Here is a 14956-nt window from a genome sequence, read left to right as displayed (position 1 = left end):
TTAAAGTTATTTCCTTATAACCATAAGAATACATTTTTATGCAAATAAGTTTTACAATTCCATAAAATCTAGCAATAAAATGACAAATACTCTCAAAATAAAAAGGTAATCTAATATTGTTGTACTCACTGGATATGATTTATTTTTGGTATAAATTTCAAAAAAAACTGGTTCAAATTTTCGTCATAAAAAAATCCTTTAAAAAGCATGTTTTCTAAATGATAACAAAATGTATGAAAGGTGATTGCAAACTTTTCAAAATACTCCTGTAGATCTAAGTTCCACACGTAGACCCAAAGTTAGGCCTACGGGTGCTATACTTAATGGGAGTGATTTGCTCTTTTATTTATTAATACTTAATGAAATTGGAGGAAAAGAGGGATATTCCTCAATTTGTGATAAAGATCCTACTGAAAGAAATAAATACAAATAAATAATAACCAACTTTGGGGGAAAAAAAAATCAAGGAGATCTGGGCCATTTTCTTTTCCTGATTGGTATACATACTTAACCTGTTCTAGAACATAAGTGGCTTTTTACTTGTGTGCTTACTATGTTTTTTAATAGGAAAGCCATAATTTATATCTTCAGATTTAAAAAATTTAAGTAATGCTAGATATAGGGAATGTATTGCTAAGAACAAAAAAAAATTCCGCTAACCTTAGGGTCATATCAAAGGAAAGAGAAGTCAAAATTACAATTGTCAAGGCAGTAGTATACTTTCTAAGGTAGAAAAAAAAAAGTAAGACAATAATTACAAGAATTCTAAAAGTATGTGTAGACTCCAGTCAATTTAATCATTAATTTTCACTTTACTGTTAGTTGTCATTCACAACCTAAGAAATAATTACGGGAGAGTATTCCCAATTAATTTTGAAAATAGAGCTGGTTTAACTCAGGAGTAAGCAGAAGTCCCTTCCCCAAGCTATCTTTAAACTATCACAAAAAATACAGTAGCTATTTTTCAAGAAATTCTATATCCTATTGCTGAGACTGTAGGATTTTGAGATCATTAAAGAACTAGGTAAAGCGGAAGAAGAAATGGAATTTATTATCAACAAGAATCAAAGTTTCTCAAAATAAAGTTGTCAACCTGTTAAGATATTCTTAAATGCTTTTAGAGAACTAATCTTTTGTAAAATAAAAATGTTTCACTACTACTATCAATTTAGAGGAAAATAACAGTTTCACCACTTCTGAAAAAAAAAGAAATTCAAAGAGTTCTACGTGTTATCACAGCTGGTTAAATAATTTGTATTTAAAAGTACTTAAATTGATCATGAATTAATTATTATTAATTTGCCAATTCATTTCAGTATCTGGGCACTTTATACTCTTTTTTAAGAGGAAAAACAATGCATGAGTGTTTTTCCCAGGGCCACTTCACTGTACAATAAAAGGTATACCAATTACACTATATTCTACAGCCCTGGCTCTAGAGCACCACTCACACAGACTACAAAGTGAACCACGCCTTCTGGAGTTGTGCAATACAGCACACTGGGTTTCCTCCTGGAGGAAACTAACGACCAATATACCACTCTAAAAATGGTAGACAAATTTCTGGACTTACCAGCAGTTTAAGCAGCCAAAACCGTGACTTATAATAGAAAGTTTTGGTGGGATTGATAAGAAAGAAAACCATAAATCCATAAAGGACAAGTGGATACACATATGTAGGGATGACACTAACTGGAGCAAAGAAGCATGCCAGAAGGCTCAGGCACCACAATATCCCAAGGAATCCAGCAATCTGATAAAGGATGGAAAGACAAAGAGAAAACTGTTATTTTTATTTTTCCATTACTCAGAAATATCTTTAATAAAATAAAGGGAGGATACATGTTTAGATATAATGTCAATAACCTTCTTCAAGTAGAAGATGGATTTCAGTATCCACGAAACCAGCTATATAGCTAATGTGAATTAAATTCATGGGACTTTATGTCTTGCTTTGATTACCTCAAAAAGATGCTGATGAGACAAATTGCTTCTCGGATTAAGTTCAAAGATGAGCACATGATTCACTCCAGCCTGTCTCCAACCATATGTGTTGATGCCCAGTAGAAAAAGGAATTCAATCAGAAGAAAGCCACCCCGATATATTCTTATCAAGGGCCATATACTTCTATCTGTTTCAAGTTTAAATACAGCTGAAAAAATATCAATTGCTTAGTTAGAAAATTCATAATGTCTCCTATAATTGTCTTTTTTCTTAATTCTCAATGACACACTCCTTGACATAAAAAGTTTTTATAAATAAAACCTAAGCCTAGGTCATCTCAAGAGCATAACAAACTTGCATCCAGGTTCTTTCCCTTCTTCATTTCACTCTGCAAAATTTCACCAGAATAATTTTCCCAAAACTTGACTTTGGTAAGTTATTCCATTGTTCCATTAGTTTCTTAGATGACAGAGAATCACAGTGAAATTGTTTAAAACCAAAAGATCAGTTTTGTCAGCTAAGGATTTCTAGAATGATATAACTTCCTTAGCTCCGCTCTCTCTGTTATTAAACTGGTTATAGTAGTATCTACCTCACAGAGTTGCTGTGAAAATTAAAAGACATAGTACACATGAAGACAATTGAAAATAAAAGCAAATGAACACTGTAATGTCATATAAATGATAACAGTTAATATTTACAGAATGCTTACTATTTGCTAAGGATTGTTCTCTATTTTTACATATAATAACTCATTTAATCCTCACAATGGTTCTATGAGTTAAAAACTATTATTTCCCTTTGATTAGTGGGGAAATTAGAGCACAGAGAGGCTGAGTAATTTGCTCAGGATTACAAAGCTGGTAGAGGGCAGTACCAGGATTTTAACTCAGACAGTTTTGCTCCAAAGCCCACAGTCTTACCCATTACATTCTATTGTCCATATGCCCATACAAATGATCAGTACCACTATTACTCTCTGGTTCTCTAATAACTGTAACATTCAAACACCTTAGCCTTGTAATTCAAATTCTTCATCACAATCTGATCTCCAATTCACTTTTCCCAAACTTAACTTACAGTGCTCCTAAACATTAAATCTTATCTCCTGATGAATTTTATTAGTCTTTTCACAAGTTTGCTTCTCACATTTGCTTATGTTGTCCCCTATACCTAAAATGGTCTTGCACTTTCTTTCCACCAATTCAAACTCTCCTTAATATTTAAAAGCCAATCCTTACCTATTCATAAATTTATTGAATCAGTGTTTCATTTTGAGCCTACTATGTGCCAAATATTTCAATTTGGCTAAAGATTTCTCAGTTTTCTAAATAACTATAAAATTATTTATTAGACTCATTTGAAATTTAACTATATACTATCCTATACATAATTTAAATAACTATTTATTAGTTAACTTTATATTCTCTATAGTACATAGCACATCTGATAATTTAAAAATAATAGGGTAGAAAAAGCCTTTGCTTTGGAGTAAAATACTATAGACCAGATTTCAAATTCTAGCTACTCTAGGGAAAATTATTTTATTTTTCCACATGTCCATTTCCTTCTGGTCAATGGTGATAATATCAATTCTCCTAAGTTTGTTAAGAAGATTAAATATGACTGAAGACTCCAAGATTCCGGAGTAGGAGACCTTAGCTTTGTTTGGTCCCAGAAACTCAACGAGATAGCTATCAAATAATTCTGAACACTGCGAACTCAACCAGAGATCTAAGAAAAGAACTGCTGCAAATCTACAAATAGAAAACCAACCACTTTCTGCAAGAATGACAAGAAGGAAAAACTCACCTGAAAAAAGAGAACAAGAGGCAGTGCTGACTGCCAGGGACCTAACCACTATAGGTTTAAGTAAGAAGTCAGAAATACAGATCAGAATAATGATTATAAAGATACTAGCTGGGCTTCAAAAAGCATAGAAGACACTAGAGTATCCTTCTCTGGAGAAATAAAAGAACTAAAATCTAATCAAGTCTAAATAAAAAAGGCTACTAATGAGATGCAATCAAAAGGAGGCTCTAACTGCTAGGTTAAATGAGGCAGAAGACAGAATTAGTCATATAAAAGACAAAATGATGGAGAATAGAGAAGCTGAAAAAAGAGAGATCAACAACTACTGGGTCACGAGGGGAGAATTGGAGACATAAGTGATACCATAACATGAAAAAAATATTAGAACAACTGGGATCCCAGAAGAAGAGGAAAGAGAGAGAGAGAGGCAGAAGGTAGATTGGAGCAAAATATAGTGGAAAACTTCCCCAATTTGGGGAAGGAAAAAGACATCAAAATCCAGAAGACACAGAGAACCCCTCTCAAAATCAATAAAAATAGGTCAACACCTCACCATATAATAGTGAAACTTGCAAATCTCAGAGACAAAGAGAAAATCCTGAAAGCAGCTCAGGACAAGAGGTCCTTAACCTACAAAGGTAGAAACATTAGACTGGCAGAAGACTTATCCACAGAGACCTGGCAGGCCAGAGAGGACTGGCATGATATATTCAGGTGTTAAATGAGAAAAATATGCAGCCAAGAATACTTTACCCAGCTAGGATGTCATTCAAAACAGAAGTGATAAAAAGGACAAACAGAAACTAAAAGATTTTTTGATCACTAAACCAGCCCTGCAAGAAATACTAAAGGGGATCCTTTAAGTGAAGAGAGAGCCCAAAAGTAAGACAGACCAGAAAGGAACAGAGACAATATAAAGTAACAGTCACTTTACAAGTAGGACAATGGCACTAAATTCATATCTTTCAATAGTTACCCTGAATGTAAATGGGCTAAATGCCCCAATCAAAAGACACGCGGTATCAGATTGGATAAAAAAGTAAGACTCATCGATATGCTGTCTGCAAGAGACTCATTTTAGACCCAAAGACACCTGAAGATTGAAAGTGAGGGGGTGGAAAACCATGTATCACGCTAATGGACATCAAAAGAATGCTGGGGTAGCAATCCTTATATCAGACAAATTAGATTTTAAGCCAAAGACTGTCATAAGAGATGAGGAAGGACACTATATCATAATTAAAGGGTCTATCCAACAAGAAGATCTAACAATTATCAATATTTATGCCCCTAACATGGGAGCAGCCAATCTATAAGCCAATTAATAACAAAATTAAAGAAACACATTGATAATAATACAATTATAGTAGGGGACTTCAACACCCAATTCACTGCAACGGACAAATCATCTAACCCAAAGATCAACAAGGAAATAAAGGCTTTGAATGACACACTGGACCAGATGGACTTCACAGATATATTCAGAGCATTCCATCCTAAAGCAACAGAATACACATTCTTCTCAAGTGAACACGGAACATTCTCCAGAATAGATCACATACTGGCCACAAATCAGGTCTCAACTGGTACCAAAAGACTGGGATTATTCCTAGCATATTTTCAGACCACAATGTTTTGAAACTTCAACTCAGTCACAAGAGGAAATTTGGAAAGAACTCAAATACGTGGAGGCTAAAAAGCATCCTACTATAAAGAATGAATGGGTCAACCAGGAAATTAAAGAAGAATTCTAGAAAATTCATGGAAACAAACGAAAATGAAATCACAACTTCTCAAAACCTTTGGGATGCAGCAAAGGTGGTCCTAAGAGGGAAGTATACGCAATACAAGCCTTTCCCAAGAAACAAGAAAGGTCTCAAATACACAACCTAACCTTATACCTAAAGGAGCTGGAGAAAGAAAAGCAAATAAAGCCTAAATCCAGCAGAAGAAGAGAATTAATAAGGATTAGAGCAGAAATCAATGAAACAGAAACCAAAAGAACATTAGAACAGATCAACAAAACTAGGAGCTGGTTCTCTGAAAGAATTAATAAGATCGATAAACCCAAGGCCAGACTATCAAAAAGAAAAATGGGAAAGGACCCAAATAAGTAAAGTCATGAATGAAAGAAGAGAGAATGCAAGCTGCTGCAGCCACTCTAGAAAACAGTATGGAGGTTCCTCAAAAAGTTGAAAATAGAGCTATGACCCAGCAACTGCACTACTAGGTATCTACCCCAAAGATACAAATGTAGTGATCCGAAAGGGCACCTGCACCCCAATGTCTATAGCAGCAATGTCCACCATAGCCAAACTATGGAAAGAGCCCAGATGTCCTTCGACAGATAAAGAAGATGTATTGTACATGTACAACATACACACACACACACACAATATGGAATACTACTCAAGCATCAAAAACAATGAAATCTTGCTATTTGCAACGATGTGGATGGAACTAGAGGGTATTATGCTAACTGAAGTAAGTCAATCAGAGAAAGATAATTATCATATGATCTTACTCAAATGTGGAATTTAAAAAACAAAACAGGATCATCAGGCAAGGGAGGGAAAACAAAATAAGACGGAATCAGAGAGGGAGACAAAGCATAAGAAACTATTATAGGAAACAAACTGGGGGTTGCTGGAGGGGAGGGAGGGTCAGGGGATGGGGTAACTGGGTGATGGGCATTAAGGAAGGCGCATGATGTAATGAGCACTGGGTGTTATATAAGACTGATCAATCACTGAACTCTACCTCTGAAAGTAAAAATACACTATATGTTAATTAATTGAATTGAAATTGTAAAAATATAAAGATAAAATTATTCTTAAAACGAAGATTAAATGTGATCAACATATACTACATGCCTAAAACAATGAGTATTCAGTATATATCAGTTTCTTTTTCCTTTTGCTTGAGGAAGCCTCATTTTTTTCTTTAATTTCACAAATATTTATTAGATGCCTATTGTACCTAACAGCATTCAAAGAGCTGGAAAGTCAGTAATAAACAAAAGAAAAAATGTCTGTCTTCTGGAAACTTCTATTCTGTATAATGTCAGATAGTGATAGGGTTTTAAAGAAAAAAAAATAGGGAAAGGAACTGAAGAATGATGTTATAAGGTGCTATATTAGGTAGGGTGGTTAAGAAGATCTCTTAGGAGATGACATTTGCAGGGGTGCCTGGGTGGCTCAGTCATTAAGCGTCTGCCTTCAGCTCAGGTCATGATCCCAGGGTCCTGGGCTCGAGCCCCGCATTGGGCTCCCTGCTCTGCGGAGAGCCTGCTTCTCCCTCTCCCACTCCCCCTGCTTGTGTTCCCTCTTTTGCTGTCTTCTCTCTCTGTCAAATAAATAAATAAAATCTTAAAAAATAAAAAAGGACATGGCATTTGCAGAGATCTTTTTTTTTCTTTTTTAAGATTTAATTATTTATTTTAGAAGGGCAGGGGGAGAGACAGAGGGAGAAACAGTCTTAAGCAGACTCTGTGCTGAGAGTGGAGCCCAACACAGGGCTTGATCCCATGACCCTGAGATCAGGATCTGAGCCGAAACCAAGAATTGGATGCTTACCAACTGCACCACTTAGGTGCCCCGACATTTGCAGAGATCTAAAGGAAACAGAGAATGAATCATGTGAATATATGGAAAAATAGGGCTCCAAACAGAGAAGTACAGAAGGCCCTGAGATACGTTGAGCCTAGTGTTCCAGGGACAGTAAGAAGGCAAAAGACAGTATAATTGAAATAAATGAGAGGCAAAGCGGTAAAAAGTTAGCCAAGGGAAGATCAGGTAGGACTTTATAGTATTTTTTTCTTTTTAAAGATTTTATTTATTTATTTGAGAGAGAGAGAATGAGAGAGAGAGCACATGAGAGGGGGGAGGGTCAGAGGGAGAAGCAGACTCCCCGCCGAGCAGGGAGCCCGATGCGGGACTCGATCCAGGGACTCCAGGATCATGACCTGAGCCGAAGGCAGTCGCTTAACCAACTGAGCCACCCAGGCGCCCGGACTTTATAGTATTTTGTCAAGACTTACAGTTTTATGACAATGTATGAAGCCAATGAAAGGTTTTACATATAAGTGACATGACCAATTAATAATTTTAAAGGGTATTCCACTGTTAAATGAAGAAGAGACCATAAAGGATCAAGCATGATAGCAAGATTAATTAGCAGATTATGAATAAAAAGCTATATATGGTTTTACATCCTGATTCCTAAGCAAAATCCATAAATATAACAGTCAGTTAACAAAAATAATAAGCCTAGGTCCCAAAGAATGTACAATAAAAACACTGGAGCTAATAAATTCAGCCAAGTTGCAGAGTACAAAATCAACACATGAAATTTAGTTGTCTTTGTATATACCAGCAATGAATACTCCGAAATGAAATTAAGAAAACAATTCCAATTATAATAGCACCCAAAAGAATAAAACACCTAGGAACTAATTTATTTAAGAAAGTATTAGATGTGTACATTAAAAATTACAAAACACGGCTGAAAGAGATCCCATGTTCATGGATTTACAAGACTTGATATTGTTAAGATGATAATGCTCAAAGTGTTCTACAGATTTATTATAATCCCTATCAAAATTCCAATGGCCTTTTTTTGCAGAAATGGAAAAGTCAATTCTCAAATTGATATGGAATTGCTAAAGGCCCGAGATAGCCAAAAGCATCGTTGAAAAAGAACAAAGTTAGAGGACTCACTTTTTGTGGTTTCAAAATTTACTATAAAACAGGGTGGTACTGGCATAAAAACAGACATACAGACAAATGGAATGGAATTGGGAGTTCAGCAATAAATCGATTATATATCTGGGGCACCTGGGTGGCTCAGTCATTAAGCGTCTGCCTTCGGATCAGGTCATGATCCCAGGGTCCTGGGACTGAGCAGCGCATGGGGCTCCCTGCTCCGCGAAAAGCCTGCTTCTCCCTCTCCCACTCCCCCTGCTTATGTTCCCTCTCTTGCTGTGTCTCTCTCTATCAAATAAATAAAATCTTTAAAAAAGAAATCTATATATCTATGGCCAATTGGTTTTCAACAAGAGTGCCAAGACCATTCAATGGAAAAGAATATTTTCTTCCACAAATGGCGCTGGGACATCTACATATCCACATGCAAAGGAATGAAGTTGAACCCCTATCTCTCATCATGTACAAAAATTAGTTCAAAGAAAGAAAAAAAGAGATAAATCAGACTTTATCAAAATTAAAAACTTTTGTGCATCAAAGGATACAATGAAGAAAACAAAAAACAATTTATACAATGGGAGAAAATATTTACAAATCATGTATCTTGGTAAGGGTCTAGTACCCAGAATATATAAAGAAGTCTTATAACTTAACAATAAGAAGGCAAGTCAATTAAAAAATGAGCAAAGGACTTGGACAGGCATTTTTCCAAAGAAAATATACAAATAGCTAATAAGCACATATGAAAAAATGCTCAATACCATTAGTCATTAGGGAAATGCAAATCAAAACATGAACAAGATACCACTTCAAATGCCCCAGAATGGCTATAACTAAAAAAAATAAATAAATAAAAAGGAAAACCATGAAGTTGGTAAGGGTGTAAAGAAAATGGAACCCTCATAAATTCCTGGTGAAAATGAAAAATGGTGCAGCCTCTATGGAAAACAATTTGGTGGTGCCTCAGAAGCTTAAACATAGAATTACCACATAACTGAATGACTCCACTCCTAGGTATATATCCAAAAGAACTGAAACCAGGTACCCAAAGAAATCCATGAGTATGCATGTTCACAGCAGCACAATACATACTAACTGAGGGGTAAAAACAACCCAGTATAGTATACATTCAGTTTTGGTAGATACTGCCAAACAGTTCTCCAAAGTGCTATACCCATTTTTCACTCATTCACTTTAATATCTCCACGGCATTTCATTGTACAGAGGTAACATTATCTAGTTTTTTAGACAATTCCCAATTGATGGACATCTGAGTGGTTTCTAGGATTTTGTTACTATAAACAAAATGGCAGTGAATACACTCATCTCATACATGTCCTTGCACCCATATACAAGTATGTTTGTAAGATAAATTTCTAGAAATAAAATTGCTTAACCACAGTGAGTGCATTTAAAAATTTACATATACTGCCAAATTATCCTCCAAAGAGATTGAAACAATTACTACTCTTCCTATTAGGGTATGAGTGCCTGCTATTTCACACCCTTATATGTACTTTAAATAGCCAAACTCATATCTTTATCAAACCAAAAAATGAAATATGGTATATTGTTATTGTATCAAATTAAGTAAAGGTTACTAGAAATCTATAAGAGAACAAATTTTTAAAAATCTAATCAGGTAACTTTTCATCTTCATCAAACTAAATATCTGAAATATGTGAATTTCAGACAAATTATTAAGTATCAGGTCATATCCCCTTGAGAAACTACAGCAATAACGCACATTATTTTTTGATGTGAATGAAAAAAGAATCGTGCTTGTACATGCATTACTACTGCTGTGTTTCTCTCTCATCTTTCAACACAGTTATCTTTTAATACCCGCTGGGAGATAAATAAGGATAGACAGCTGGCTTTACATTAACCCTCCCTCGCCCCCCCCCCCACAAAGATCAAACAAAGAAGAGTTCTGAGGTGAGAGAACATAATGCACCACACTAAATGCATAAACCACATACATTAAAAAAAAATTAGACTGTCTCACAAAAGTCTGTATTTACAAAAGAAAACAAAACCCCAATTTGTCCCTGAATTTAAAAACTTCTTTTCAATGCACTCACATAAAAAGAATGAAGTTTATTTTTTCTTATTATTTGATGATGATAATGATAATTACAAACAGACTCATCTTGAAAATAAAAGAAAAAAATTCACACAAAAATGACTGAGGTTTTTCTTAGAACAACTCCCATCACATACACCATATAATTTATACTGATGTAGTACTTTACAACTATAAACATGGTTTATACTTTTTTTTTTTAAGATTTATTTATTTGAGAGACAGAGAGTGTGCGCATGTGACTGGGGGGGGGGGCAGCGGGAGAGGGAGATGGAGAAAGAATTTCTAGCAGACTCCCTGCTGAGCACTGAGCCTGACATGGGATGTGGGGCTCAATCCCAAGACCCTGAGATCATGACATGAGCCAAAATCAAAAGTCAGATCCTTAACCAACTGAGCCACCCAGGCACCCCACGTTTTACTTATACTTCTTAGTTGATCTCCATGAAGTGGTCTCAAGTATCTTCCACTCTTATCATCTAACACTCTCCTTCACATTAGGTGAATTTCTCATTTCTCTCCTTCATAACCCACTCCCCCCTCCTATGCCCCATCCTCTTCCCCTACAAACAAAATCTCTGCTTATCTGTCTCCTTCTCTTAAAATGCCTTTCATCCCATCAGTGTCCAGCAAAAATGCCATTTCCTCCATAAAGTCTTCCCCGATGCTTTCATTTAAAGTAATCACTTTGTTCCTTTGACCTGATTAGAACATTTAACATTTTCTGTCTTGTAGTGTATTATTACTGTTTTAATATATGTTTTAATCTCCCTCACATAATAAACTTCATAAGGAAAGGGATTCTCTTATCTATCTTAATACTCATAAGTATCAAGCATAATAATGAAATATATAAAATTTACCTGTTGAATGAATGAATTCTAAAACGACCCTGTAAATTTAAGGTAGTAAGTCACCTAATAAATAAGGAGATTATTTCAGAGAAGTTAAATTTTATCCTTAAAGCCAAAACAACTAACAAACAGTGGAGCTGAGACTGAAACCCAGGCTTTTTGAAGACAAGTCAGTGTCCCTTCCCTAACAGCTGGCTTGACAATCTAGGGCTGGGTTTTTTATTGCAATATTTCCATGTAGTCTATATAAATAGGCTGCATTCATTTAAAGAAATAGAATTAGATTACAAAATGATCATAAATTATACCAATATTGGGATAACTATACCCAAAAGGAAAAACAAACCAAACAAATGACCAAACACCACCCCATCCCACCGAATCATTTATAACAACGAAAAACTTAGCCCTGACAAATTTCTCTTTCAATAGCAGCTCTGTTAGTTTGGTACTAATTTTGGTAGAGGGACAGAATAGAACAAAGGCATATTACTAAGGATAATTTAATTCAAAATTTAAACAACTTACCGGCAAGCACAAGGGTAATATTCAGTACAATGAATATTCCACAAAATAGGCCAACTCTAAAAGTAGTCCATGCTGGTGCAGGCTGTAGACAGAAAAACAGCATGCTGGGCATAGGGCAAAACACTGCATACATTTAGTATATGCTGTAATAAATTAGTAGTATGAGACCCAAAGCTCTACCATGAAAACAAAAATATTTTATGAACTGAATTTTTTATATATCAGAACCAGAGAAACATCATTCTCCTGTAATATAAAATGGATTTGCCAGTTATTCAAATTCCTTTACAAAAATCTGATTACTAAATAAACAAGAATTTAATCTTGAACTTTGAATTATATATGCACTGAGTTTTTCTTATGGGAGAAATCTAAGGGCAATTTCTTTTTTACAAAGTATGTATCTTTAAATTTTATAGGTCACGATTACTCAGAATTCACCTATTTGGTACTATGAACCATGGAGACAATGGCAAAATTAAGAACACTTGTTTTCTATATTACTTACACTATTAACACTAGGGTAACTAAAAAGTGAATTTTTTTAAAAGATTTTATTTATTTATTTGAGAGAGAGAGAGCACAAGCAGGGGGAGCAGCAGGCAGAGGGAGAGGGAGCAGCAGGTTTCCCGCTGAGCAGGAAGCCCGATACGGGGCTCGATCCCAGGACCCTGGGATCATGACCTGAGCCAAAGGCAGATGCTTAACTGAGTGAGCCACCCAGGCGTCCCTAAAGGTAATTTTTAAGATATAAAGAGATTCTCCAGAGACTGGAATATAAGAATCTCCAGAGTGTGTAGGTTCAAAAAATATTTTTCTCTATTTTACGGTAGTTTTAGATTTAGAAAATGATAAAAGGAAATCAACTGTTTTCTAATATAAAAGGAAGTACCCTGATATTTTAAACATAAATGTATGAGAAACAGGAGAGAGAAAATATTGTGGAATTAAATATTTGCTATGAATATTATAAAGAATTTCTGTTGTTGTTAAAGGTATAATATCTTAAATGTTACATTTAAGATAGTTTAAATGTTTTCTAAAAACCTTTATATGAAAAAAAGCATTGAAACTCCCTCTGCTAAAAACCTTTAAATGAAAAAAAGCATTGAGACTCTCTCTGACTTATATATTAATCAGTAACAGGTATCTGAACTGTTAAAGATTGAAAGCATCCAGAGGGAACACGGTCATTTGTATTTTCAAAAAAATTTTTTCTAGTTTAAAAAATTGTGTAATTTATCAAAATAAAAGAATATATATAATGTATTTGGACTGTTAGGAACTGAATAATAAAGTGTTCACCCATCATCAGAAACAGAACATTTCTATTACCTTTGAAGTCCCTATCTCTTCCAGATCCATAAACCTTCCCTCCTCACCAAGGATAACCATTTCCATGTTTTCTTAGCTTTACCACTTCTTTTTGCATTTATAAATACCTTAATTCTTCAAGATTTTCTTATTTTTAATAGCTTTACTAAAATATAACTCACATATACTAAACTGCACATATTTAAAGTATACAATTTGATGTTTTGATATATGTAAACACTTAGGAAATTATTACCATAATCAAGACAATGAAGGGCGCCTGGGTGGCTCAGTTGGTTAAGCGACTGCCTTCGGCTCGGGTCATGATCCTGGAGTCCCGGGATCGAGTCCCACATCGGGCTCCCTGCTCGGCAGGGAGTCTGCTTCTCCCTCTGACCCTCCTCCCTCTCATGCTCTCTGTCTCTCATTCTCTCTCTCTCAAATAAATAAATAAAATCTTTAAAAAAAAAAAAAAAAAGACAATGAACATATCTATTGCCCCTCCCAAGAGATTTCTCATGCCCTTCTGTAACACTTTTCTGCACACCACACCCTATCCCACCCCACAGAAAACCATGGATCTGCTGTCATTATATAGTAGTTTGCATTTTGCAGAGTTTTAGGTAAACAGCATCATATAGTATATACTCTTTTTTGGTTTGGTTTCTTTCCCTCAGTGTAATTATTTTAAGATGCACCCATATTGTTCCATATATCAATGTTTACTCCTTTTTACTGCTGAGTAGTATGCCATTATATGGATATACCATAACTGTTTACCCATTCACCTACTGATAGATATGATTTGTTTCCAAGTTTAGGCTACTATGACTAAAGATGCTTCAGAACATTTTGTGAACCATTTTCTTAAAGGATTTTATTTATTAATTTATTTATTTTAAAAAAAGCTCTATGCCCAACATGAGGCTCAAACTCATGACCCTGAGATCAAGAACTGAATGCTCTACCAACTAAGCCAGACAGGCGCCCCTTGTGTACACATCTTTATATTAAAAAAATGCTTCCATTTGTCTTGGGTTAATACCTATGAGTATAATGGCCAGAACATATGGTAGGTAAAGGTTTAAATTTTTAAGAAACTGCCAAATTGTTTTCCAGTATGGTTGTATCATTTTACTTTCCACTAGCAGCATCTGAGATATCAGAGCTTTGTTCCTCAAACATTTAGTGTCCATGTTTTTAGCCATTCTAATATGTATATGTTACCTCACTATGGTTTTAATTTGCATTTCCCTATGACTAATGACACTGAACATCTACTCACATGTTTACTTGCTATGCATACATCTGACTGTTCAGATCTCTTGCCCACTTTTAAGGTGGGTTGTTTTCTTATTTTTGAATACTAGAGTTCTTTATATATTTTGGATACAAGATTTTTATCTATTATATTTTCTTCCTAGTCTGTTGCTTTTCTTTTCATTCTCTTAATATTGTCTTCTACAGAGCAGAAGTTTTAAATTTTGATGAGGAGCTTTTGGTTTTATTTCTTAGAAATCTTTGCATAAACAAGTCATCGAAACTTTTTCCTATATTTTCTTCAAAAATGTGTACTTTTAGGTTTTCATTTAAGTCTATGTACACCTAAAATTAATTTTTGTATATAGTGTGAAAGATGTATGGAAGTTCTTTTTTTTTTGCACTTGGAAGCGAATCGCTCCAGCACCATTTGTTGAAAAAACTATCCTTGTCT

General features: G+C 34.9%; 1 protein-coding gene across 1 annotated transcript in view; it reads right to left on the bottom strand.

Moving 5' to 3' along the window:
• The window catches only part of XPR1 (xenotropic and polytropic retrovirus receptor 1), a 240745-nt gene that overhangs the window by 62523 nt on the left and 163266 nt on the right, over positions 1-14956 (bottom strand). The window contains exons 7-9 of the mRNA XM_032393198.1: positions 11929-12010; positions 1963-2153; positions 1574-1753 (exon numbers count right to left, since the gene is read on the bottom strand). Of these exons, the coding sequence (XP_032249089.1) occupies positions 1574-1753; positions 1963-2153; positions 11929-12010 (453 nt within the window). The remainder of the gene's footprint in view (positions 1-1573; positions 1754-1962; positions 2154-11928; positions 12011-14956) is intronic.

This window comes from Phoca vitulina, unplaced genomic scaffold, assembly GCF_004348235.1.
Source record: "Phoca vitulina isolate PV1807 unplaced genomic scaffold, GSC_HSeal_1.0 scaffold71, whole genome shotgun sequence".
NCBI classification, from domain to species: domain Eukaryota; kingdom Metazoa; phylum Chordata; class Mammalia; order Carnivora; family Phocidae; genus Phoca; species Phoca vitulina.
The sequence above is the reverse complement of the archived record's forward strand: the minus strand, read 5'-3'. Positions and strand labels throughout refer to the sequence as shown.